Raw genomic sequence first — 27955 nt, 5'->3', positions numbered from 1 at the left:
CAAAGTGCTGGGATTACAGGTGTGAGCCACCATGCCCAGCTCTTTGCCTATTTTTCTGTTGACTTGTTTATGCTTTACTAATTGAGTTGTATAAATTCTTCATATACTTTGGACATTGTAATGCAAATATCTTTACTGAGTCTGTGATTTATATACAGGACATTTTGTATAACAAAACCTTTGATTTCGATATACTCAAATATCTGAATCTTTTTCTTTATTATTTGCACGTTTTAAGGCACATTTAATATACTCTTCCCTATTCTCAGTGTCATAAAGATAGGCTCCTATATTTTCTTTTGAACTCTGAATTTTATTCGGTTTGTTTATCTGAGGAGCTGAACAGTAAGTACTAAAACTGTTGGAAAACAATGTTAATTTTTGGTTCTAAGAGGGTTTCCAGCTTTATGTGAAGTATCCTTTCAACACCATAAATAACTGAGAGTTGCTATTTAAAACCACACATACAAAGTCATAGTTTCAGGATACTAAAAAAAAATAGAAAAGAGGCACATAATCTTACGTGAGTGAACAAAGCTTCCTTCCTTAACTCTTCAGAACTGTCATCTGGAGTCCAGGCTTCAGCAAACTGCAGGAAATCCCATTTTTCCTTATCACCTTCCTCAGCCTGAATTTTCTCCTTCCTGCCATTCAGTGTGCTCCCTGTAACTTGAGCCTACAAGAGGAAAAAGTAAATGAATTTTTCAGCAGTTCACCTCACAGCTGAAATTCACTAAGTAACTTGATTTTGCATTTAAATCATAAGCTACCCACCAAGAAAATCTTACTGTTCCAACATTTCATGGGCTTTAGTTATATAATTATCTTTATAAACCAAAAATAAAATTATAAGCCTCCCAACCAACTTAATGGATTCCTCCTCTTGGCCAAGAGCATTCTAAAGTAAACCTGAAACAGGCCAGGCGCAGTGGCTCACGCCTGTAATCCTAGTACTTTGGGAGGCTGAGGGGGGCAATCACCTGAGGTCAGGAGTTTGAGACCAGCCTGCCCAACATGGTGAAATCCCATCTCTACAAAAAATAGAAAAATTAGCCTGGCGTGGTGGCAGGCGCCTGTGATCCCAGCTCCTTGGGAGGGTAAGGCAGGAGAATCGCTTCAACTCAGGAGGCGGAGGTTGCAGTGAGCTGAGATCCTGCCACCGCATTCCTGTGTGACAGAGTGAGACTCTGTCTCAAAAAAGCTGACCAATATTAACATTAAAATAGAGATCTTAAGACTGACAAAACAGACTCTTTGTAGCAATAAGATGCCAACATGACAGATAGCAGGCCCTAAAACAAATTGAAACCTTTTATTCCCTAACATATTTCTTTTGTATGAAATGGCTCTGCAGAGCTGTCTTTTGTGGGGAAAATTTACATTCTGTAGAGAATCCCCCTTCCTTTCCAGGTCTTTATTCTGATCCAGGAGAGAATTAAGTAAGGAGTCTGGCACCTCTTAAAGTCTAATAAGAGGCCAGGAGCAGTGGCTCATGCCTGTAATCCCAGCACTTTGGGAGGCTGAGGTGGGCGGATCACAAGGTCAGGAGTTCGAGACCAGCCTGGCCAATATAGTGAAACCCCGTCTCTACTAAAAATACAAAAATCAGCTGTGGTGGCTGCGCCTGTAGTTCCAGCTACACAGGAGGCTGAGACAGGAGAATCGCTTGAACCCGGGAGGCAGAGGTTGCAGTGAGCTGAGATCATGCCACTGCACTCAGCCAGGGCGATAGAGCAAGACTCCATCTCTCAAAAAAAAAAAAGAGTCTAATAAGAAACATTTACAATCTATTCTGTCTGAAGCCTGCTACCTGGATGCTTTATCTGCCTAAGAAGAACCTTGGTCTCCACAACTCCTTACCTTAACCCAGGTATTCCAAGTCTTCAGATAAACTCTTTCAACCAACTGCCAATCAGAAAATCTTTGCATCTACCTATGATCTGGAACCAATGCCTCCCTCCACCCCACCTTGCATAAAACCAAGCTGTAGCCCAACCATCTAAGGAACAAGTTCTCAGAATCTCCTGGGGCTGTGTCATGAGCCAATGTCACTCATATTTGGCTCAGAATAAATCTCTTAAAATATTTTACAGTTTGACTCTTCATTGACATCTAGTCTGTTTTCTTTTGCTTATAACAGAATATCTGAAATTGTGTAATTTGTAAAGAAAATGAACTTATTTCTTATGGAAGCTGAGAAGTTAAGGTTGAGGGGCCACATCTGGTGAGGGCTTCTTGCTGATGGGTACCTGCAGAGTTCTGAGACAGCACAGGCCATCTCATGAGGAAGGGGCTGAGTGGTGCTAGCTTAGGTCTCTCTTCCTCTTCCTATAAAGCCACCAGTCCCACTCCTATGATAACCCATTAATCCCTCAATCCATGAATGGATTAATCCATTCATGAGGGCAGAGCCCTCATGACCCAATCACCTTTTTTTCTTTTTTTTAGAAGAGGATGGGAAAGAAGGCCAATCATCTCTTAATGGCCCACCTCTCAATACTGCCACAGTGGGGATTAAGTTTCAAAGTAAGTTTTAGAGGGAATGAACATTCAAACCATAGCAATAATTATCCAAAATTATAATCCATTACCCAGCCAATGGTTCGATGCTTAATGAGAAAAGGTCAAACTTGAGAAGTTATACTATTCACTTTCTTCATAAAAACTTTTATTCTAATATTTATATGCTTTGAAACTTAACCAACATATGATGGATCATTTTGAATATTTATATCCAGTGCTTAAAAAACATTTCATTGAAAAACAGTGCTATGGGCTGAATGTTTGTATTCCCCCAAATTCAGATGTTAAAATCCTAACTCGCAATGTTGATGGTGTTCGGAGGTGGGGCTTTTGGGATGTGATTAGGTCATGAGGGTGAAGCCCTCATGAATGGGCTTAGTCCCCTATAAAAGAGACCCCAAAGAGCTTTCTTGCCCTCTTTCCACAATGAGAAAGCAGTAGTCAGCAACTTGGAAGAGGGCCCTCACCAGAACTCAACCATACTGGCATCCTAATCTCAGACTTCTAGCCTCCAGAAGTATAAGAAATAAATTTCTGTTATTTATAAACTACCCAATATAGATTGGTACTTTGTTATGGCTGCCCAAACAAACTAACCCAGAAATAATCTAATCCTTTTTTTTTTTTTCTTTTTTTTTTGAGACAGAGTCTTGCTCTGTCACCCAGGCTGGAGTTCAATTGTTGCAATGGTGCGATCTTAGCTCACTGCAACCTCCACCTCCTAGGTTCAGGCAATTCTCCTGCCTCAGGCTCCCAAGTAGCTGGGATTACAGGCACCTGCTACCATGCCCAGCTAATATTTTTGTATTTTTAGTAGAGACAGGGTTTCACCATGTTGGCCAGGCTGGTCTCGCACTCCTGACCTCAGGTGATCCACCCGTCTCGACCTCCCAAAGTGCTGGGATTAGAGGCATGCGCCACGGCGCCCAGCCTGAAATCATCTAATCCTTAGTCAAGTCCTTTCTATAAACATTGTCAAGACTGAGGAAAAGAGACAGCTGAGAGGACAGAGCAAGCAATGTCATTCCTACGTTTTCTAGAGTCTGGGTACAGGCTACCTTCTGTCCAAAATTAGCTTGGAACTCAAGAATTCTTCTAGAAAAGGTTTATTCTTAGGTTACGCAAAGGACTTGGGGCTTGAAACATTACGTTTCCTTGCTAGCCAACCCCATCATTGTACCTCTAAAGTAGTAGAAGGGCTTGGAAGATAATAGGAATATGTGGAAGTTCATGCCTGTCTTATTACAGAGGAGAGCAGGCAAGGTACTACTATTTAAGCCTTTTCTTACCTTGGTCTCTATTATCATCATTATCTTGATGTACTTAAGTATCCTTTGCCTGAAAACACTAAAACTCAGCCTCTTAACTCACATTGGCTATGGTTAATAATAAGTAAGCTGCTAACTTGATTTAAATTCAAGCTTTACCTTGCGATTCAACATTCCCCACATAAGGGTGTCTAGAGTTCCATTTGCAATAAGGTAGTGAATATTCACAGAACTGCACTGGCCAATTCTGTGAGCTCGGTCTTCTGCTTGTTTTATATGTCCAGGGTCCCAATACAGTTCAGCAAATACAACATGACTTGCCGCAGTAAATGTTAATCCCTAAGTGAAATAAAGCAAATAAATTGAGATGCAAATAAATTGAGAATGTAACATACAGCCATATATAATAAAGTCTGAACATGTTAAATGGAGAATACTGAAGGACTTGAAAACAAATTAGTTGTTTATTTTAGGCCAAATTAAGATTTAATTCATGAAAGGCAAATGAAGAATGTTTAATGCAACATAGCTAGGTGAACTACAAAAAACACATTTGAAAGGTATTTCAAAATTTCAAAAGTCACCTTGATGGAAGTATATAAACTAAATCACTTTATTCTCTGATGATGAACAGATTCACATTACCACTGGAAAATCTAATAAAATACTTTACAAATGAGAATACAATTTCCAACATATGGTATCTATAGCAACTAAGCAAAGAGCATTTACATCCTCTTCATTTAACTCACACTGTCATGTTATAAAGCAAGAAAATAACGTCTCTGGTTATACTATTTTCTTCCTGTGATGTTATATTCCAAAGACCTGAAATTTACTGCCTATGTCTCAATATATACAATGCAATTGCATTTTCTGTACAACTGCATTTTCATGAATTTCAAATAGTGTGACATAAAAATATTAACTAAGTCTTTCTTTATAATCAATATATGAAATAATGCAAAATCCTCAAACTAAAAAATGTGTTAAACTAAAAAATGTGTCAAAAAATGCATGACTTTAATGTTGGTAGGCTGAATGAAGTGTGAACCACGCTTATGCTATAGCCATATAGCAGTAAAATGACATTAGGTGGTAAACAGAAATATCTGCCATTTTTTTGGAGTATTATTTAATCAATGCTGTTTGTTGTTCACATGCACCAAACTCCTGTGAGTGACTTTTGTGACTGCTATGCTACTATTTTGATATGTTATTTTCACTTAAAATATTTTCATGTCACATAACAAAATCATGCTAACATTAGTTAAATGGTGGTACTAGTTCTCAAGTTGAAAAATTTACTGAAAATCAGTATCTGAAAAAGAAGTTAGAGGTAATAAAAATACAGAGACAAATATATTAAACTGTGCTGCTATTTAGGACTGAAAATGCCACAGAATATTAGAAATAATGCTGAAAAAATAAAAAGTAGTATTTAAAAAGAGAGACATCTTCAATTTTATAAAAAACATCATTTGACTATACAAGCATAAAGGGAAAATATGTTGGCAAGATCAATACCACTCTAAGCAGCTGCTAAACTATAATGTAAGACTCACAGTACCAAGAACAAAGACCTTTCCACTTTCCTTTATTCCTATGGAGATATCAGTCCTCAAGTACGTGAGTCTTGATTTATATAAGGTCTTCAGAAGTACAGCCTTGAATAAAATGTAAGTGCCCCATACATTATTAATTTAAAAAAGTCCTAGACTCTCCTGTCTGGCTTTCTCCAACTTAGCACCTCCCCAGCTCTAAGTACTTCATTTCTAATTCTAAGCCCTTTTTGATGATATTCTCTATGGCTGGAATAGTCTAACAGATAAATAACTCCGATTATTGGAAGTTTAACTGAACATGAGGGAAGCATTGAGACAACCCTCCTTTTGGTTAGAACTCCCAGAGAGTTGTGGAACTGCTTCATCCTCATAAAGTTTCTCTCTGTATATAATTTTATATACTTTAATTAGCTGAGTAAAAGCAGATCTTTGGCATGTACCAGATTGGTTGAACAGCAGTATGCTCAATTACTTTTCCCTATGTTAAATGTCCTAGCTTAGACATTTACAACAAAGTATTTTAGAATGTTAGCAGAAAAACAGTCCAGAAGATCCCCTCTTACCTACTGTGGCAGAGACTGCCATTACTTTCCCTAATATCTATCCTTCTCTTATTCCTTTGTAAAATAACACCCAATTTTTAGCAGGGCTATGTGGAATAAAGAATACTCTTCCCAGCTTCCCTTGAAATTAGGTGTGGTTGTGGGACTAACTATAAGAGACGCAGTGTGCTTTTCTCCAGGCAGCTGCTTAGACTGCAGATAAGATGGAACTCTAGCAGCCCTTTTAGATAAGACATACTTGCTAAGAGTGGTAAAGCAGAAAGCGAGAAGGGGTGTAGGTCCTAAGGACTTTGTGCAAACATCAGGCTAGGCCTGGACTGTCTACATAAGAGAATTAAACTTTGTGTATTTAAGTCAGTCTTAATGTGAATTTCTGTTTACTTGCCTTCAAACTTAATCCTAAGGGACAAAACAGAAGCACTCCATAAAAAGTCCTGAGACAAGAGTTCTTTTCCCCCAGGCCACCTTGCCACACAGGTCCTAATGCAACACAATCAAGTAAGTGAAGGGTTGGATATAAGACAGGTATGGGAAAAGCCTATACAAATTCAAAGGAAGGAAAAAAGGTCACGCAAAAATATTACAATCAAATTAACTATACTCTTCTTACTCTTCTTTGAAAGTATATTCTTTCAAAGACATATACCTTGAAAATTTAGATCTGTGTCAAAGACATCGAAGCCTCTTTCTATTACACTTTCTGGAACTCTCTGAAGAAGAATTAATATTTGTTACACAAGGCATCCAGAAACAAAGTTACAAGTTTATAAACCAAAGTTATAGTGAATGGCCTTTTTTCTTATTTCAATGACATTTCATTACCAAATTTAGACTTGAAATTTCTTACCTGGCCAGCAGCCTGAATGCTTAGGATAGCCACGCGAGTGTCAGGATCCTTTTGAAACTGATTAACCAGGTGTATTCTTTCTGAAGATGAAACACTTCCATCTATCCTAATGTAACCAGTCTAGCGTTAACAAGGAAAACGGCAAAATTAGGACAAGCCCCTATATACCCATCTCATTTTATATATTTTACAGCTTATTTTTATGGTCATATAACAAAATGGAACTTGGTTAAGGTGACAGATTGGTAAATGTTATACAAGAAGAATCTTAACCAAGTTTTTTAATAGCTTCTTATAACAATTTCTTAATTTTTTAATCTTTTAAGCTACTTGAGGGTAGAGTCTATGTCTAATTCATCTTCATCCCATCAATGCCAAGGGCAATGCCTTGTATATAGCAGAAGCTCCACAAATCTTTTATGAATTAAGCTAATGTTGTCTTCAGTAAAATTCTACGTAAATTGACATGCAAACTTTAAACCATGGATCAGATTAACTCTAAAGTTATAAGATCACTAATTCTAAAGTGAAAATACAGCCAGACATGTGAGAAAAGAGAAAGATGATTCTGCCCACAAATCATGGATTCATGAGGAGTAGGACATTTATTTCTGAAATATCCCAAATATTAACTGGGAAAATACAGCTTTTTTTTGAGACGGAGTCTTGCTCTGTCGCCCAGGCTGGAGTGCAGTGGCGCGATCTTTGCTCACTGCAAGCTCCGCCTCCGGGTTCACGCCATTCTCCTGCCTCAGCCTCCCGAGTAGCTGGGACTACAGGCGCTTGCCACCACACCTGGCTAATTTTTTTGTATTTTTAGTAGAGACGGGGTTTCACCGTGGTCTCAATCTCCTGACCTCGTGATCTGCCCACCTCGTCGCACCAGGCCGGAAAATAGAGCTTTTAATTCTGGTTTTTCACATTATTAAACTTTAAAGAAATATGTGATATGGTCATCTCCAGTGAGGTGAGGCACTGAGGCACCCACATACATTTTTGAAAAGTAGGGAAACATTAAGTGTTAAACTGAACATTGTTGTCTTTAAGAATGATTTGAGTTGAGAAAAGGGGGTTATCACTATGTGTTAGAATAGCTAAAAAGAAGTCATTATTGGCCGGGCGCAGCGGCTCACGCCTGTAATCCCAGCACTTTGGGAGGCTGAGGAGGACGGATCACGAGGTCAGGAGATCGCGACCATCCTGGCTAACATGGCGAAACCCCATCTCTACTAAAAAAATACAAAAAAATCAGCTGGACGTGGTGGCGGGCGCCTGTAGTCCCAGATACTCGGGAGGCTGAGGCAGGATTATGGCATGAATCTGGGAGGCGGAGCTTGCAGTGAGCAGAGATCGAGCCACTGCACTCCAGCCTGGGCGACTGAGCGAGACTGTCTCAAAAAAAAAAAAAAAAAAAAAAAAGTCATTATTCAACTTCTAAAAATAGTAAGTCCTAAATTTCAAAAAATCTTATTCATATATGTACTGCCATAGGAAATATAGCCTTAAATAGTTGGAACATATGAATATTCACTTTTATAAGGGAATATCCAAGTTAATTATTAAAAAGAATGTCCCATATTAATGTTCCGTCCTCAAAGAACAAGTATACATTAACCAGTAAACCATTTAATAGCCATTAAGGAAGATTATAAAATCCTCTGAGGGTCTTTCTAAAGAAAATCCATTGTCTGGGTAGGGAGAGTTGGGGAAAAATTCACCTTCAACCTCATGAGTATCTACATTTTAATTTTTAATTTTAATTTAATTATCTACATTTTTTTTTAAGATGAAGTTTTGCTCTTATTGCCTAGGCTGGAGTGCAATGGCAGGATCTCAGCTCACTGCAACCTCTGCCTCCTCCCAGGTTCAAGCGATTCTCCTGCCTCAGCTTCCCAAGTAGCTGGGATTACAGGCATGTGCCACTACGCCCAGCTAATTCTTATTTTTAGTAGAGATGGAGTTTCTCCATGTTTGTCAGGCTGGTCTCGAACTCCCGACCTCAGGTGATCCGCCCACCTCGGCCTCCCAAAGTGCTGGGATTACAGGTGTGAGCCACCACACCTGGCCTATATCTACATTTTTAACTCTTAGTAAAGCTAAATGGGATTCTAAACATATCAGTAAAATGGATGTAAGAAAAAAAGACTATTATACTTGGAATCGATCCCAGTAGTTTTAAGTGAAATGGAATCAGAATAAGAAAAATATTATGAATCTAATTTCTTGCCCAATCATTTAAAAAATATTAAGGTTAATTAACTCTTAGAGGGTGTTTTTCAGAAACTATATGATAACCAATGAGAAAGTACCTTTTAATGTATAGCACTTTATTATAACTCTTCCTATGAAGGAAACACTAGAAGTATTTCTTTGGTAATATTAATGAACATATTACCTAATGTTTAAACAATGTATACTAAGTTTTTATCTTTGATAGAAACAAAGGAAGATGTTGTCACTCACTGGTGGACTACTGGAAATCAAGGTAAACCTAAGAAGATGCAGTAAAGCCACATGGCTTGATGGAGCTAACCTGATAAATTACTTGGGCCATATGTTTCAAATGCATCTACACTAAATTTTAGTAATCATTTTCCATATACTGCCTGGAAGTTTAAATAGTATGACTGCAGTTGGGTACTAACATTGGCCAAATTCATTCTTTCTTTCCTCTCTATGTCACCCACATTCAAAGGCCACTGTGTAGGTAAATAAAAAGTATAATGTTTAACTGCCTACACCACTCTAAAACGATATATCCAGGAACAAAAATAAAATTCACACTATAGCCTATCATAGCAGCATATCTTTAATCAATCCAGATAATTTGGTCAGTGGAAAATTATGAGATCAGTTAAGAAAAGAGAAAATTTAATAGTATATAATCATCATCATATAATATTAATATAATTTTCAAGAAAAATGTGTAATAATTTATATACCATCATCTAAAGAAGAAATAAAACACCTCAATTATGAGACTACAACTGATTTTTAGTAAAAATATGCATTCTAAAAAGTATTTAGTTAAAAAATGGCAACATACCTTATTTTCGATGACTGCTTCTGTGCAAGCTTGGAGCATGCTTAAATGGTGAGCAAAAACCAGAAATTTAAGCGAATCATTCTGAAGCATCATCTTAATATAATCCTTTACAGCACCTGCCTAAATATTAAAAGGTAAACCTTATTAGTGTCATAAAAATGATTATTTAAAGTTTGTCACTTTTAATAAAGCAAGAAAAATGGCTTGAAAATCACTAAGTATGAACTTTTAGCTGCACTGTTCTCTAGGTAGCCTAAGGAAGTGGAAGCCCACATATAAGGAAAATGTAAAAGAAGAGGGACAAGAAGGGGAAAAACTGAGCAATTTTAAATGAGAAGAAGACAAGAATTAGAAGAATTAAAAAACAACATAACAATGGGTTTCAATGGAAAGGAGGTAGTCAAGTAGGCTATGGCCAAGAAGGAGGTGGCAGTTTTGTTTAGAAGGTGATTTTCAAAAAAGTTTATATTTAAGACCAAGTAGAACACAGTTAAGGAGAAAACAGAAAGCAAAAAAATCAGATGAAGAGAATTTTTTTTAAAAAGGGAAGACTGAAAACAGTAAGAAATCAGGCACTGAAGCTTAAGGTTTAAGGAAAGTTTTTTTTCTTTTTTTTTAATTAAGAAACTTAGGTAGCCTTACAAATAAGCAGTTCAAGGAGTACACAGATTAAGAGAAATGGAAATGAGGTCATTTAGCTTATCTCTGGGATGGAGAAGGTTCCAGAAGAGGCTGGAGTGATGGGATGAAGACAACAGTAGTGAGGTCTGAGAGAACAGGGGGACATATCGAACAATTGTGACACAGAAGGAAGAAAATAAAAAAAGTTCAGATTAACAGGTAACTTGAGGCCAAGTTACTTATTAAGAGTGAAAAATCAATTTGATATGAAGTAAATAGGAATTAAAGAGGATAGCATGAATTAAGTTTAAAATATGAATTATATATCTTTTAACTTTTAAAAACTGGTTATTTAGAAATTTTGGAAAAAGATACCAGGCTGACCACATTTAACTTCTGCTCCTTCTCAATGCTATGTTTAAAACATCGCAGTGTAAAGGGACAAAGAGAACTGGAGAAAAGTCAATAGCAACAAAACTTTGGAAGCTAAAAAGTAGACAATGACTGATAACTGATTAACCAATCTCACAGATCCTAAACTGGCTATGGAAAGCGGAGAAGCACTTGATTTATGCTGCAGTCATCTAAAAAGGCTCAGAAAATGACACCTCTGGAATGGGGGTAGGAGTGTGGTTAGGAGGACCTGCTGAAATAATGTTTAAGTAGTTGATTATGTACAATACTGCTATTTACCTTCTCTCTACCTATTCCATACAATAGGTAACTACCATAACCATTCTGGTAGAAAACTACAGACTTATTCTCTGGAGTGGATAAAATAGAGGGTATTTGGATGGAGGAATCCTATATTGATGATAGGTATATCCTACAAAACTCATGGGGATTACATGAAAGTTACAAAATAAATGCTGAGATCTGCGCCCCCGTCCCAGCCTTCTTACCCCTATACTTCCCAAAACAGAAACAGGCTTATGTCCTTCAGGCAAGAGAGCAGAATCATATAAAGTGATTCTTTTCTAAGGAATTGGACCAGCCAAGAGAAAAAACTAAAGATACTGCTATCAGGGGTTTCCCAAGGAGACATCCCATTCAGATCACCATTTATTGAAGGCCATAGTCTATAAATCATATACATGCACAGAGCTTCTAGTCAGTGGTGTCTTTCTTGTAAATATAAGCAACCAACCAAACATCAATAGATATTTGTAGAAAGCAACATGTATAAACAGATCAAATATACAGAGCTAACAAAAGTGTAAGAGATTGCATTTATAAAACAACATCAGTATGCTACAAAAAAAACAGATATAAAGAGGAATAAAAGTACTGTCAGAAATGAAAAATATAATAGCAGAAATGGATAATTCATTGGTTATTAAGCTAACGAAATCTCCTAGAAAGTAAACAGAAAATATAAAATATAGGCCAGGCGTAGGGGCTCACGCCTGTAATCCAAGCACTTTGGGAAGCCAAGGTGGGCAGATCACTTGAGGTCAGGAGTTCAAGAACAGCCTGGCCAACATGGTGAAACCCCATCTCTACTAAAAATACAAAAATTAGCTGGGCGTGGTGACACATGCCTGTAATCCCAGCTACTTGGGAGGCTGAGGCAGGAGAATCACTTGAACCTGGGAGGCAGAGGTTGCAGTGAGCCGAGATTACACCACTGCTCTCCAGCCTGGGCAACAGTGAGACTCTGTCTCAAAAAAAAAAAAAGAAATATAAAATGTAAAATAATTAGGGGATCAGGTCATGAGGGCAATGTATGAAAATATATGAATAATAAAAGTCTCAGAAAACAAACAGAGAAAACTAACAAAAATCATCAAAGAAATAAAGTTCTACATAACTGAAGGGCATGAGTTTCCAAAATGAAAAATGGAAAAAACCCACTATGTGTCTTTCACATTGAATGAAAATAGACCCAGAACGAGGCTCATTATCAAGAAATTTTAGAACACTGGGACAAAGAAATGATTCTATAAGCTTCCAGAAAAGGGAAGAAAAGATTTCATAGAATCAAAATAGAATAACAATTCTGAATTGTATTGGATTTCTCAATACCAATACCAGAAATGAGAGAAAATGATTTCCCCAAATTTTATATCCAGCTAATTAAAAATCAGATAGAATAGTAATATTTTCAAATATGCAAGGAATGCAAATAATTTGCTCCCAATATACCATTTCTTGGGAGCCTACTGGACAAAATGCTCCAACAAAATAGGAAGTAAACAAAGAAAGAAAATAATATAAAGGAAAGAGGTGAAAATCTCCAGGATGAGAGCTCTGCAGCAGGCCTAAGGAGTAACAGTTCAGACTAGAGCTAATCAGAAGGAACCCGGGGAAATTTCTTTAAGAAGATGAGATTAATACAATGCTTAATGTTTAAAGATATTGGGAGGAGGTTAAATAACTAGAGGAAACTTTGAGGATGGATTAGTGACTACCATACAGAAAACTAACAAAAGAAGAAAAGAAAAACCTTTATAATTATTAATGCCAAAGAAAATAAAATGAGTTGTGGAAGAAAACATATCCATAGCATACCATGTTTCACCTGTAAATGTTATAAATATGGTTCTAATAATAAACATGGTGAATACTGATCAAGCCAAAATTGGTAATAAGTTCCTATAAAATCAGTAAAACTATGATTATGACTTTCATGGAAGGATGGAAATAACAGAAAGATATGTGTGTGAGAGTGGGGCAACAGGGGACAGGGCAAAACTTTAATCTTCCATATTAAGAAGCCAATGGATGACAGCTAAAATTACAAAGCAAATAGTAATACAAACTAAGCAGCAATATAAGTATGGTGTTGAGGGATTTGAAGTAAATACTAAAAAAAATCAGCTGAAAGAAAAGAAAGTTGTTGCCTTTGGGAAATAAGGTTAGGGGACTGTTATTTTTTGGATCTCTGGTCATTAAACTATGATACTATGTAGCTTTGGCAATAATAAAAAATTATAAAGGAGGCATTTCAAAACTGAAAAATACCTACTTAAAATTCATATATATGACTATAAAGTCACATGACAGATTCTGCAAACTACATTTTGCATGTTTAAGTTTTCTAAACCACAGAAATTCATCATACAATGAGAGTAGGGGCTGTTAAGAACTTTAGCCTTGGATTTCAGTGCCTTGGAAAGTGGAAATGAAGTACTGTCAAAACAAGGAGCTATAAATTCCGGATATGTTGTCATGGCAACTGAACCACTTTAATAAAGTGCATATTTGCCTAAAGAGCTATATTTACTGTGATAAGCCTTTCAAAATGTACATGTCAAGATGGAGTACTTTTAAGGTACATTCATTACTATCCAGTCCAGACTTACAAACTATATAATTGCTAAACCTCTAGTCTCAGATGGATTCCCCCTCCTCTTCCCAAGTGAGCAATTTTTCTTAGAGTCTCCTCCACTGATATCACCTGCTTCCATCACAACCAGAGATGCCGATGCCAAAGTTCAAGCCCCCTTTGCTTCAAAAAGGTTTACAGTTACTAACATTATTATAAAGTTCAATTACATAACTGACTAAATAGTCTCTTAGGACTAATAAAGCAACTTAACCATCATTTGTGATACTGCTTTTTAGGAGAAAATGTGTTGGGAATACCAAAACATCAAAAGTAACAAATGAACTTTTGGGATTCTCTTAGGTTCTTAAGATGGGGATTACATAGATTTTCATTTTAAAATGTACTATGCATGCATTGTAACTATTTTGATTTTATCCTAATAAAAACTATCACTGCATTGTCAGATTTTAAATTATCTGAACAGGAATTTGCTTCCAAACGATCTTAAGTACCTAGTATGTGGAATGGCAGGTCCTCATAATAATCAGCATCTTGGTTATGTCGGTTCAGGTTTCACAGAAGTTGCAGAAAATGCATGTGTTCAAAACTCTATTTTATTTTACTAGAATTGATCTGTTAGTAATAAGCCTGTTAGTCGAAGATCTAATTTAAGTAATTAATGAAGACTATACATTATATCTTATTTTAAAAAATGCAGGCCAGGCATGGTGGCTCATGCCTGTAATCCCAGCACTTTGGGAGGCCAAGGTGGGTGGATCACCTGAGGTCGGGAGTTCGAGACCAGCTTGACCAACACAGAGAAACCCCGTCTCTACTAAAAGTAGAAAATTAGCCGGGTGTGATGGCACATGCCTGTGCTCCCAGCTACTTGGGAGGGTGAGGCAGGAGAATCGTTTGAGCCTGGGAGGCAGAGGTTGTGGTGAGCTGAGATCATGCCATTGCACTCCATCCTGGGCAACAAGAGTAAAACTCTATCTCAAAAAATAAATTAATTAATTAAATAAAATACAACAATGAAGAGAATATTCATGATTTTTTTTCAGTGAAGAGGTACACATCTTACTTTCTGAAGTAAAAGTAGTTAAAGAAAAATCTATACTGCACTAAAGACCTGATAAAAGTTATTTGATTTCAAATTGTTGGCTTTTAAACAAATAATAAGAAAGAAAAAAAAGAAAGACAAAAACTTCAAACCTGAGCTATGACAAACACTCTCCTTTGATCTAACTTTAGTTAGGCTCTCCTGAGCCCTCTTTGCAACCGAGCCCTCACCTTGGCCTTCGGTGTCCATCCTGTCCTTGCCAGGCCTGCATAGCCCGGTCTTATAGGAACCCCACTAAGTTATTTCAGTGAAAATCCCCGCACTCGTGATATTGGATCTAGTTCCTTATTCCGCACCTTTGATGTATAAACCCTTGGCCTGTCTTTAGCAAGAATCCCCTTACCCTTGATGTCTCCTCTTAGTAATTTTCCATTCATCAACTCTCTCAACCTACTCGCTGGCTATAAATCTCTACTTGCCCTTGTGTTTGGAATTGAGCTCAACCTCTCTCGTCTATTGCAAAAGAGTTGACCTCTACTGCAATAGTCTTGAGTAGTCTTCCCTACTGTTTTAACAAGTCAGAATAATCTTTTCTTTAACAGCTATAACTTGTAGCTAAGAGAATGTGAGCACAAAGGAAGCTTCCCTGTAAGTCCTGAAGTCCTCAGAACCCAATCAAATGATAGTTTTGTTCAGGTATCGCATGACCTTTTAAGCTCTTTTTTTTTTTTTTTTAAAGCTCTTTTAATGTCTTCTTAGTCATAGGTGAATTGTGATTGGTCTAAGCAAACCTAGCATTTTCATTTCCCTTGCAAATGATTCTGACTAATATGACACCTGAGGAGTCTGCTGGGGGTTTCAAAAAAACATCCTCCCTGACAAAGGCACTCTTAGGAACACTTTTCCTTGCTTTGGACATTATGGGCTGCACTTGATATCTGATATCCCAGAATGCAGCAGTCATCTTGGCGCTATAATAGGAGCTGTTGAGGGCAAGCAGTGAACTGGGTCAGACAACAGAAGACAGAAGAACCTGGGTTCTCTCTCTTTTTTAAAAAATAGCTTCACTGGCATATAATTCACATACCATAAAATTCACTCTTTTAAAGTGTACAATTCAATGGCTTTTAGTACATTTGCAGAATTGTGTATCATCATAACAATCACAACCTAACAATGTTAGGACCTTTTCATTACCCTAAAAAGAATTCCTTTACCTCTCAGCTGTCACACCCCAGTTCCCCATCATTTCAGCTCTAGGTAAACACTAATTAACTTTCTGTCTCTATGGATTTGACTCTTTTGGACGTTCCATATAAATGGAATCATATAATATGTGTTTTCTGAGACAGCTTCTTTAACTTAGTGTAATGGTTTCCAATCCATGTTGTAGCATACATCAGCACTTCTTTTTTTTAATGTTAAATAATATTCCATTGTATGAATATATATGCATTTTATTTATCCATCAGTTAATATACTCTTATTTTTATTCATTTATCTAGCTCACCTTATACTGTTCCTTAATAACTTATTTATTTTGTGTGATAGTTGATTTACTTTCTATCCTTTAAAATTATCTTAAATAAGCAGAGACAAGTACCAAAGTAAAGGAGAATACACATTGTTTATTTACTCCCCACCTAGCTTCTGCAGCTCACCACAAAAGGAAGGCTAGACATTGTCTTCCAGTATCCCTTCCCCCTTTTCCGATAGTTTTTAATTTAGAAACTTTTTCATTAGCCTGAAAAAACATTTTCAAATCTGTTAGTAAACATTTTCAAATCTGGTAGGAGGCAGCCTTCAGAAGACTGGCAGTTTCCATACCATAACGTCAGGGCTTTGAACATTTTTACAGAGCCTCATGCCCAAATTTTCCCAAAGAAACACTAGTTTCACTTCAAAAGATGGTTCCAGTGAACTATCAAAAGTATTATTTTCTTATCTCAAGGAATATTTTACTTCCTTATAAATATATCTGCAAATACAAATCTAATACCTCTAATACATTTAATCTTTTGACACTGATGGAGTTCCACAAGCAGCACACTGAAAAGTAGATGGGATACAATATCCTGTGAAGAAGGCAATTCCAATTTAATATCTTAACTAACATAATTTTACAAAAAAACCCTGGGATCCTAAATCTTTCCATAAAGTTTTCAGAACAAGTTATAATAAGACAATCATTATCAATCAATCTATCAATTTGGCAAGGATACATGAGAACATTCCCATGAATGACATAATTCCATTTACCCAAAATTTACCCAAATTTTGACAAAGTAAAGCCAATAGTATTATGAGCTTTAAAAAAGTTATTTTCATGGAAGTTTGATCATAAGTCATTGATCAAAACAGCTAATCTAGGCCAGACACAGCAACACATGGCTATAATCCCAGCACTTTGGGAGGCTGCGGCAGGAGGACTGCTCAAGCCCAGGAGTTTGAGACAAGCCTGGGCAACATAGTGGGAGCCTGTATTTACAAAAAATTTAAAAATTAGCCAGGTGTGGTGGCATGTGCCTATATTCCCAGCTACTTGGGAGGCTGGGGCAGAAGGATTGCTTGAGCCTGGGAGGTTGAGGCTGCAGTGAGCTGTGATTGTGCCACTGCACTAAAGCCTGGGTGACAGAGTGAAGCTCTGTCTCAAACAAACAAAACAGCTAATCTAATTCTTTTAAAACCGAATTCAATTTTTAAAAACATTCTTGATTTATTTCTAAACTCCATCCACTAGTCATGACAATAAGATAATCAACTTTGTCCTACTAAAGTACAGAATAAACCTTATTTGAGTGTTAAAAATCAAAATACACAGAATGTACAGACTTTAAAGTCTGTATCTTTTCCATGCCTATTCTGGGATGTTGAAAAATCACTAATAGGGAGCCAGGCATGATGGCTCATGCCTGTAGTCCCAGCTAGTCAGGAGGCTGCAGTGGGAGGACTGCTTGAGCCCGGAAGTTAGAGGATGCAGTGAGCCATGATCACACCACTGCACTCCAGCCTGGGCAACAGAGCGAGACCCTGACCCTTAAAAAAAATCACTAATAGAAAAACAGGTAACACATTAATCCATGGTCACTAACAAATATTATGTCTATTAAGCTATCCTTGTTGAATAATGGCTAAGCACATGGACTCTGGAGCCAGACAGTCTGGGTTTGAATCCTAGCTCCATCATTTATATTGTGAGAGACATTGAGAAAGTCACTTAATCTCTGTGCTTTAATTTTCTCATCTATAAAAGAAGATAAAAGTACCTACACCGCATAGGGTTGTGGTGAAAATTAAATAAGTTAGTCCATGAAATATGCTTGGATTAGTGCTTGGCACATAGTGAACATTATGAAAGTATTAGCTCTTATTATTAGCATATTTCTCCAGTAAATTGCAAAAACTATTTCAACCTCTTCCACTTCCTTCAAAATCATAACCTATGACTCCTGGCTCTCAAATCACCCCTTGCCCAAAGAAAATAGAATCACATCTGAGAATTCTGCTACCTTTCCTTACTTTACTCATCCTCACTTCCTTTCCTTTTGTAACAAGAGAGGTTATTTCTTCTTCTTTTTTTCTTTTTTTTTTTTTTTTTTTTTTTTTTGAGACAGAGTTTTGCTCTTGTTGCCTAGGCTGGAGTGCCATGGTGCAATCTTGGCTCACTGCAACCTCTGCCTCCTGGGTTCAAGCAATTCTCCTGCCTCAGCCTTCTGAGCAGCTGGGATTACAGGCACGCACCACCACGCATGGCTAATTTTGTATTTTTAGTAGAAACGAGGTTTCTCCATGTTGGTCAGGCTGGTCTCAAACTCTCGGCCTCAGGTGATCCGCCCGCCTTGGCCTCCCAAAGTGCTGGGATTACAGGCGTGAGCCACTGTGCCTGGCAGAGAGGTTATTTCTTATTTTCTATGGTAAACTCCTCTATTTGTGATTCCAATCTACCCATTCTTGCCACCTCAAAAACCTTACAACACTCCTTCTCAAGTGGATTATTTCCTTATCTTTAATAAAGCCTTCCTCCATGCCACATCTCCATATAGCTAATATACTCTTTCATCCTCTAAAATGGTAACATTATTATTTTATTTGCACTGTATTGATTATTGCTGACTATTTCCTGCTAATGAAGAGGAGGCAGAGTGTCCCCAGTTCAGAGCCAGAGATCCTTTCCAAAACTACAGAACTGGCACAAGAAGAAGCACTCTTCAGTCTCATATCTTCCCAGACCCTGTGCAGCAGGGAATATTGCAGTGGCCTCATTATACCTCACTGAATATTATAAATAGGATTCCACCTGTGCTAAGCTGCTGAGGCAATTAAAGAGGAAACACACTTTGTGCATAAGGAAAACGTGTTTAAAGTAATTTGCCTTCTGGAAAGTTGTTAAGGCACGAAGGAATGCTGCCATCCCTCTAGTGACAAGAAATTTTAAATTGTGGGTTGGCTTTAATCCTTTTCATAGAAAAACAACTGGCATTTCTCCCAAAATGGTTTCTTCTAAAAATAAGGCATTGTTGTGATGTACCTGTTGTAATGCACTTGAATTGAGAGATGGCTAGACCATATGTAACACATGTATCTGTTTTTTTTCTAGGAGAATATTATGCTGATCACAAATCTGAAGAATTTGTTCATTTTCATCCATTGTATTCTCAACATACATTACAAAGCAACAAAAATAATGATATAGAAGAAAAGAATTCTCCTAATTATCGCAGATTCTCCACTAATTGACTTTGTACTGGTAACATTGATTATTTTTGGTTCATTCCTTTGTTTACTATTTATCATCATTATTTTAAAAAATGTTCCATTGTTTTACTATTTATTTTTATTTTATTAGGTTTTTGGGGAAACAGGTGGTGTTCGGTTACATGGATATGTTCTTTAGGTGTGATTTCTGAGATTATGGTGCACCCATCACCTGGGCAGTGTACACTGCACCCAGTGTGTAGTCTTTTATCCCTTACACCTCTCTCACCCTTCCCCCAAGTCCCCAAAATCCCACTGTATCATTCTTATGCCTTTGCATTTTCTTTTTCTTTTTGAGAGGGAGTCTGACTTTGTCACCCAGGCTGGAGTGCAGTGGTGCAATCTTGACTCACAACAACCTCCACATCCTGGGTTCACGCAATTCTCCTTCCTCAACCTCCCAGGTATCTGGGACTACAGGCGCATGCCACTATACTTGGCTAATTTTTATATTTTTAGTAGCGACGGGGTTTCACCATGTTGGCCAGACTGGTCTCAAACTCCTGGCCTCAAGTGATCTCCCTGCCTTGGCCTCCTAAAGTGTACAGGCGTGAGCCACTGCACTCGGCCTTATTTTTTGATTTTTAAATGATAGCCATTCTTACAGGAACAAGGTGGTATCGCACTATGGTTTTAATTTGCATTTCCCTGATAATACGTGATGATGAGCATTTTTTCATTTTTTTGGCCATTTGCATATCTTCTTTTGAGAATTGTCTATTCATGTCCTTAGCCCACTTTTTGATGGGATTATTATTATTATTACTATTATTTTCTTGCTGACTTGTTTGAGCTCCTTGTAGATTCTGGCTATTAGTCCTTTGTTGGAGGCACAGTTTGTGAAGATTTTCTCCCACTCTGTGGGTTGTCTGTTTACTCTGCTAACTGTTCCTTTTGCTGTGCAGAAGCTTTTACATATATTTAAGTCTCATCTATTTATCTTTGTTTTTGTTGCATTTGCTTTTGGGTTCTTGGTCATGAACTCTTTGCCTAGGCCAATATCTAGAAGGGGTTTTCCAATGTTATCTTCTAGAATTTTTATGGTTTTAGGTCAGATTTAAGTATTTGATCCATCTTGAGTTGATTTATGTATAAGGTGAGAGATGAGGATCCAGTTTCATTCTTCTACATGTGGCTTGCCAATTATCCCAGCACCATTTATTGAATAGAGTGTTCTTTCCCCACGTTATCTTTATGTTTGCTTTGTTGAAGATCAGTTGGCTGTAAATATTTAACTTTATTTCTGGGTTCTCTATTCTGTACCATTAGTCTTATGTGCCCATTTTTATACAAGTACCATGCTGTTTAGGTGACTATAACCTTATAGTACAGTTCAAAGTCATGTAATGTGATGCCTCTGGATTTGTTCTTTTTTGCTTAGTCTTGCTTTGGCTATGAGGAGTCTTTTTTGATTCCATATTAATTTTAGGATTGCTTTTTCTAGTTCTGTGAAGAATGATGATGGTTATTTTGATGGGAATTGCATTGAATTTGTTGATTGCTTTTGGCCATATGGTTATTTTCACAATATTGATTCTACCCATTCATGAGCATGGGATGTGTTGACATGTTTCCATTTGTTAGTGTCGTCTGTGATTTCCTTCAGCCGTGTTTTGTAGTTTTCCTCGTAGAGGTCTTTTGGGTCCTTGGTTAGGTATATTTCTTTCCTTTTTTTTTTTTTTTTTGCAGCTATTATAAAAGGGCTTGAGTTCTTGACTTGATTCTTGACTTGGTCACTGTTAGTGTATAGCAGTGCTACTGATTTGTGTACATTGATTTTGTATCCTGAAACTTTACTGAATTCATTTATCAGATCTAGGAGCTCTCTGGATGAGTCTTTAGGGTTTTCTGGGTATACGATCATATCATTGGCAAACCATGACAGTTTGACTTTCTCTTTACTGACATGGATGCACTTTATTTCTTTCTCTTGTCTGACTGCTCTGGCTAGGACTTTCAGTACTATGTTGAATAGAAGTGGTGAAAGTGGGTATCCTTGCCTTGTTCCAGTTCTCAGCGGGGAATGCTTTCAACTTTTCCCCATTCAGTATAATGTTCGCCGTAGGTTTGTCATAGATGGCTTTTATTACGTTAAAATATGTCCCCTCTATGATGATTTGCTGAGGGTTTTAATCACAAAAGGATGCTGGATTTTGTCAAATGCCTTTTCTGCATCTATTGAGATGATCATGTAATTTTTGTTTTTAATTCTATTTATGTGGTGTTTCACATTTATTGGCTTGTGTGTGTTAAGCCATCCCAGCATCCCTGATATGAAACCCACTTGATCATGGTGGATTATCTTTTTGATATACTGTTGGATTTGGTTAGCTAGTATATTGTTGAGGATTTTTGCATCTGTGTTCATTAGAAATATTGGTCTGTAGTTTTCATTTTTTGTTATATCCTTTCCTGGTTTTGGTGTTAGGGTGATACTGCCTTCATAGAATGATTTAGAGAGGATTCCCACTTTATCTTTTGGAACAGTTTCAATAGGATTGTTACCAATTCTTCTTTGAAAGTCTGATAGAATTCAGTTGTGAATCCATCTGGTCCTGAAATTTTTTTTGTTGGCAATTTTTAAATTATCATTTCAATCTTGCTGCTTGTTTTCGGTCTGTTCACAGTCTCTATTTCTTCCTGGTTTAATCTAGGAGGGTTGTATATTTCCAGGAATTTATCCATGTCTTCTAGGTTTTCTAGTTTGTGCACATAAAGGTGTTAACAGCAGCCTTGAATAATCTTTTGTATTTCTGTGGTATCAGTTGTAGTATCTCCTTTTTCATTTCTAATTAAGCCTACTTGGATCTTGTCTCTTCTTTTCTTGGCTAGCCTCACCAATGATCTATCAACTTTGTTTATATTTTTAAAGAACCTGTTTTTGCTTCATTTATCGTGTGTGTGTGTGTGTTGTTTCAATTTCATTTACTTCTGCTCTGACTTTTGTTATTTCTTTTCTTCTGCTGGGTTTGGGTCTGGTTTATTCTTGTTTCTCTAGTTTCTGGAGTTATGACCTTAGATTGTCTTATTACTGCTCTTTCAGAGTTTTTGATGCAGGCATTTAATGCTATGATCTTTCCTCTTAGCACTGTTTTTGCTGTATCCTAGAGGTTTTGATGGGCTGTGTCACTATTATCATTCAGTTCAAAGAATCTATAAATTTCAATCTTGATTTTATTGTTGACTCAGTGATCATTCAGGAACAGACTATTTAATTTTCATGTATTTGCCTGGTGTTGAGGGTTCCTTTGTAGTTGATTTCTTTTTTTGTTTTTAAGACGGAGTCTCACTCTTTTGCCCAGGCTGGAGTGTAGTGGTGTGATCTCAGCTCACTGCAGCCTCTGCCGCCCAGGTTGAAGTGATTCTCCTGCCTCAGCCTGCCAAGCAGCTGGGATTATAGGTGCCTGCCACTGCGCCTGGCTAATTTTTGCAGTTTTAGTAGTGACGGGGTTTCACCATGTTGGCCAGGCCGGTCTTGAACTCCTGAACTTGTGATCTACCCACCTCAGCCTCCCACAGTGCTGGGATTACAGGCGTGAGCCACTGTGCCCAGCCCTGGAGTTGATTTATAATTTCATCCCACTGTGGTCTGAGAGAGTACTTGATATATTTGATTTTTGTGGCTGGGCTCGATGGCTCACGCCTGTAATCCTAGCATTTTGAGAGGCCGAGTCAGGTGGATCACTTGAGGACCAAAGTTCAAGATCAGCCTAGCCAATATAGTGAGACCCCATCTCTACTAAAAATACAAAAATTAGTCGGGAGTGGTGGTGCATGCCTGTAATCTCAGCTACATGGGAGGCTGAGGCAGGAGAAATGCTTGAACCCAGGAGGCGGAGGTTGTGGTGAGTCACGACTGTGCCACTGCACTCCAGCATGGGTGACAGAGTGAGACCCTGTCTCAGAAACAAAAACAAAAACATTCGATTTTCTGAAATTTATTAAGGCTTGTTTTGTGGCCTATCATATGGTCTATCTTAGAGAATGTTCCATGTGCTGATGAATATAATGTATATTCTGCAGTTGTTGGGTAGAATGTTCTCTAAATATCCATTAAGTCCATTTGTTCTAGGGTACAACTGCAGAATGTTATGTACATATCTGTTATGTCCATTTATTCTAGGGTATAGGTTAAGTCTACTGTTTCTTTGTTGACTTTCTGTCTTGATGACCTGTCTAGTGCTGTCACTGGAGTATTGAAGCTTCCCTCTATTGTGTTGTGGTCTATCAGTTTCTTAGGTCTAGTAGTAATTGTTTCAAAAGTTTGGGAGCTGCAGTGTTAGGTGCATATATATTTATGATTGTGGTACCTTCCTGTTGGACTAGTCCTTTCATCATTATACAATGTCCCTGTTTGTCTCTTTTAACTGTTGTTGCTTTAAAGTCTGTTTTTTTCTGATGAAAGGATAGTTACTCCTGCTCACTTTTGGTGTCCATTTACATGGACTATCTTTTTGCACAATCTTTAGCTTAAGTTTATGTGAATCCTTATGTGTTAGGTGAGTCTTCTGAAGACAGCAGATACTTGGTTGATGAATTCGTATTCATTCTGCCAATCTGTATCATTTAAGCACAGCATTTAGGCCATTTACAGTCAACGTCAGTATTGAGATGTGAGATACTATTCTATTAATTGTGCTAGTTGTTGCCTGAATACCCTGGGTTCCCACCCTCTGGCCCCAACCCCATTGTGTCATTGTTTTACAGGCCCTGTGAGATTTATGCTTTAAGGAGGTTCTGTTTTGGTGTATTTCAAGGATTTGTTTCAAGATCTAGTTTCATGATCTTTTTGCGATGAATTTCCTGGGTGTTCTTTGAGCTTCTTGTATTGGGATGTCTAGATCTCTAGCAAGGGCAGGGATGGTTTCCTTGATTATTCCCTGAAATAAGTTTTCCAAACTTTTAGATTTTTCTTCTTCCTAGGGAACACCAATTATTCTGGCACCCAGGCTGGAGTGCAGTGGTATGTTCTTGGCTCACTGCAACCTCTGCCTCCCAGGTTCAAGCCATTCTCATGCCTCAGCCTCCTGAGTAGCTGGGATTACAGGTGCACACCACTGCGCTCAGATAATTTTTTGTATTTTTAGTAGAGATGGGGTTTCACCATGCTGTCCAGGCTGCTCTTGAACTCAAGACCTCAGGTGATCCACCTGTCTCGGCCTCCCAAAGTGCTGGGAATACAGGCGTGAGCCACCGCGCCTGGCCCTGGGAACAACAATTATTCTTAATTCTTTTTTTTTTGAGATGTAGTCTCACTCTGTCACCCAGGGTGGAGTGAGTGCAGTGGCATGATCTTGGCTCAAGGCAACCTCTGCCTTCTGGATTCAAGTGATTCTCCAGCCTCAGCCTCCCAAGTAGCTAGTATTACTGGCGCGTGCCACCACACCTAGCTAATTTTTGTATTTTTAGTACAAACGGGGTTTCACCATGTTGGCCAGGCTGGTCTTGAACTCCTGACCTCAAGTGATCCACTACCATCAGCCTCCCAAAGTGCTGGGATTATAGGCATGAGTCACAGCACCTGGCCATTCTTAATTATTCTTAAATTTGGTCATTTAACGTAATCCCAAACTTCCTGGAGGCTTTGTTCATTTTTGAAAATTCTTTTTATTTTTTATGTTTTTTTAAAATTTTTTTATTTTTTTAATTGTATTATTATTATACTTTAAGTTTTAGGGTACATGTGCACAATGTACAGGTTTGTTACATATGTATACATGTGCCATGTTGGTGTGCTGCACCCATTAACTCGTAATTTAGCATTAGGTATATCTCCTAATGCTATCCCTCCCCCCTCCCCCCACCACACAACAGGCCCCAGTGTGTATGGTATTTCTAGTTCTAGATCCCTGAGGAATCGCCACACTGACTTCCACAATGGTTGAACCAGTTTACAGTCCCACCAACAGTGTAACAGTGTTCCTATTTCTCCACATCCTCTCCAGCACCTGTTATTTCCTGACTTTTTAATGATGGCCATTCTAACTGGTGTGAGATGGTATCTCACTGTGGTTTTGATTTGCATTTCTCTGATGGCCAGTGATGATGAGCATTTTTTCATGTGTCTTTTGGCCTAATGTCTTCTTTTGAGAAGTGTCTGTTCATATCCTTTGCCCACTTTTTGATAGGGTTGTTTGTTTCTTTCTTGTAAATTTGTTTGAGTTCACTGTAGATTCTGGATATTAGCCCTTTGTCAGATGAGTAGATTGCAAAAATTTTCTTCCATTCTGTAGGTTGCCTGTTCACTCTGATGGTAGTTTCTTTTGCCCTGCAGAAGCTCTTTAGCTTACTGAGATCCCATTTGTCAATTTTGGCTTTTGTTGCCATTGCTTTTGGTGTTTTAGACATGAAGTCCTTGCCCACACCTGTGTCCTGAATGGTATTGCCTAGGTTTTCTTCTAGGGTTTTTATGGTTTTAGGTCTAACATGTAAGTCTTTAATCCATCTTGAATTAATTTTTGTGTAAGGTGTAAGGAAGGGATCCACTTCCTGCTTTCTACATATGGCAAGCCAGTTTTCCCAGCACCATTTATTAAATAGGGAATCCTTTCCCCATTTCTTGTTTTTGTCAGGTTTGTCAAAGATCAGATAGTTGTAGATATGCGGCATTATTTCTGAGGGCTCTGTTCTGTCCCATTGGTCTATATCTCTGTTTTGGTGCCAGTACCATGCTGTTTGGGTTACTGTAGCCTTGTAGTATAGTTTGAAGTGAGGTAGCGTGATGCCTCCAGCTTTGTTCTTTTGGCTAAGGATTGACTTGGCGATGCAGGCTCTTTTTTGGTTCCATATCAACTTTAAAGGAGTTTTTTCCAATTCTGTGAAGAAAGTCATTGGTAGCTTGATGGGGATGGCATTGAATCTATAAATTACCTTGGGCAGTATGGGATTTTCACGATATTGATTCTTCCTACCCATGAGCATGCAATGTTCTTCCATTTGTTTCTATCCTCTTTTATTTCACTGAGCAGTGGTTTACTGACATTGAAGAGGTCCTTCATGTCCCTTGAAAGTTGGATTCCTAGGTATTTTATTCTCTTTGAAGCAATTGTGAATGGGAGTTCACTCATGATTTGGCTCTCTGTTTGTCTGTTATTGGTGCATAAGAATGCTTGTAATTTTTGCACATTGATTTTTGTATCCTGAGACTTTGCTGAAGTTGCTCAGCTTAAGGAGATTTTGGGCTGAGATGATGGGGTTTTCTAGATATACAATCATGCCATCTGCAAACAGGGACAATTTGACTTCCTCTTTTCCTAATTGAATGCCCTTTATTTCCTTCTCCTGCCTGATTGCCCTGGCCAGAACTTCCAACACTATGTTGAATAGGAGTGGTGAGAGAGAGCATCCCTGTCTTGTGCCAGTTTTCAAAGGGAATGCTTCCAGTTTTTGTCCACTCAGTATGATATTGGCTGTGGGTTTGTCATAGATAGCTCTTATTATTTTGAGATACGTCCCATCAATACCTAATTTATTGAGAGTTTTTAGCATGAAGAGTTGTTGAATTTTGTCAACGGCCTTTTCTGCATCTATTGAGATAATCATGTGGTTTTTGTTGTTGGTTCTGTTTATATGCTGGATTACGTTTATTGATTTGCATATGTTGAACCAGCCTTGCATCCCAGGGATGAAGCCCACTTGATCATGGTGGATAAGCTTTTTCATGTGCTACTGGATTCGGTTTGCCAGTATTTTATTGAGGATTTTTGCATCAGTGTTCATCAAGGATATTGGTCTAAAATTCTCTTTTTTTGTTGTGTCTCTGCTAGGCTTTGGTATCAGGATGATGCTGGCCTCATAAAATGAGTTAGGGAGGATTCCCTCTTTTTCTATTGATTGGAATAGTTTCAGAAGGAATGGTACCAGCTCCTCCTTGTACCTCTGGTAGAATCTGGCTGTGAATCCATCCGGTTCTGGACATTTTTTGGTTTGGTAAGCTATTAATTATTGCCTCAGTTTCAGAGCCTGTTATTGGTCTATTCAGGGATTCAACTTCTTCCTGGTTTAGTCTTGGGAGGGTGTATATGTCGAGGAATTTACCCATTTCTTCTAGATTTTCTAGTTTATTTGCGTAGAGGTGTTTATAGTATTCTCTGATGGTGGTTTGTATTTCTGTGGGATCGGTGGTGATAGACCCTTTGTCGTTTTGTATTCCATCTGTTTGATTCTTCTCTCTTTTCTTCTTTATTAGTCTTGCTAGCGGTCTATCAATTTTGTTGATCTTTTCAAAAAATCAGCTCCTGGATTCATTGATTTTTTGAAGGGTTTTTTGTGTCTCTATTTCCTTCAGTTCTGCTCTGATCTTAGTTATTTCTTGCCTTCTGCTAGCTTTTGAATGTGTTTGCTTTTGCTTCTCTAGTTCTTTTAATTGTGATGTTAGGGTGTCAATTTTAGATCTTTCCTGCTTTCTCTTGTGGGCATTTAGTGCTATAAATT

General features: G+C 37.9%; 1 protein-coding gene across 1 annotated transcript in view; it reads right to left on the bottom strand.

Moving 5' to 3' along the window:
• Positions 1-27955, bottom strand: part of ZRANB3 (zinc finger RANBP2-type containing 3) — a 298807-nt gene that overhangs the window by 65789 nt on the left and 205063 nt on the right. Inside the window, exons 9-12 of the mRNA XM_030801279.1 lie at positions 9813-9932; positions 6767-6886; positions 3951-4130; positions 524-676 (exon numbers count right to left, since the gene is read on the bottom strand). Coding sequence (XP_030657139.1) covers positions 524-676; positions 3951-4130; positions 6767-6886; positions 9813-9932 — 573 coding nt within the window. The remainder of the gene's footprint in view (positions 1-523; positions 677-3950; positions 4131-6766; positions 6887-9812; positions 9933-27955) is intronic.

Source organism: Nomascus leucogenys, chromosome 20 (assembly GCF_006542625.1).
Source record: "Nomascus leucogenys isolate Asia chromosome 20, Asia_NLE_v1, whole genome shotgun sequence".
Taxonomy (NCBI): domain Eukaryota; kingdom Metazoa; phylum Chordata; class Mammalia; order Primates; family Hylobatidae; genus Nomascus; species Nomascus leucogenys.
Note: the sequence above shows the minus strand (reverse complement) of the source record. Positions and strands in the feature narration are given on the sequence as shown.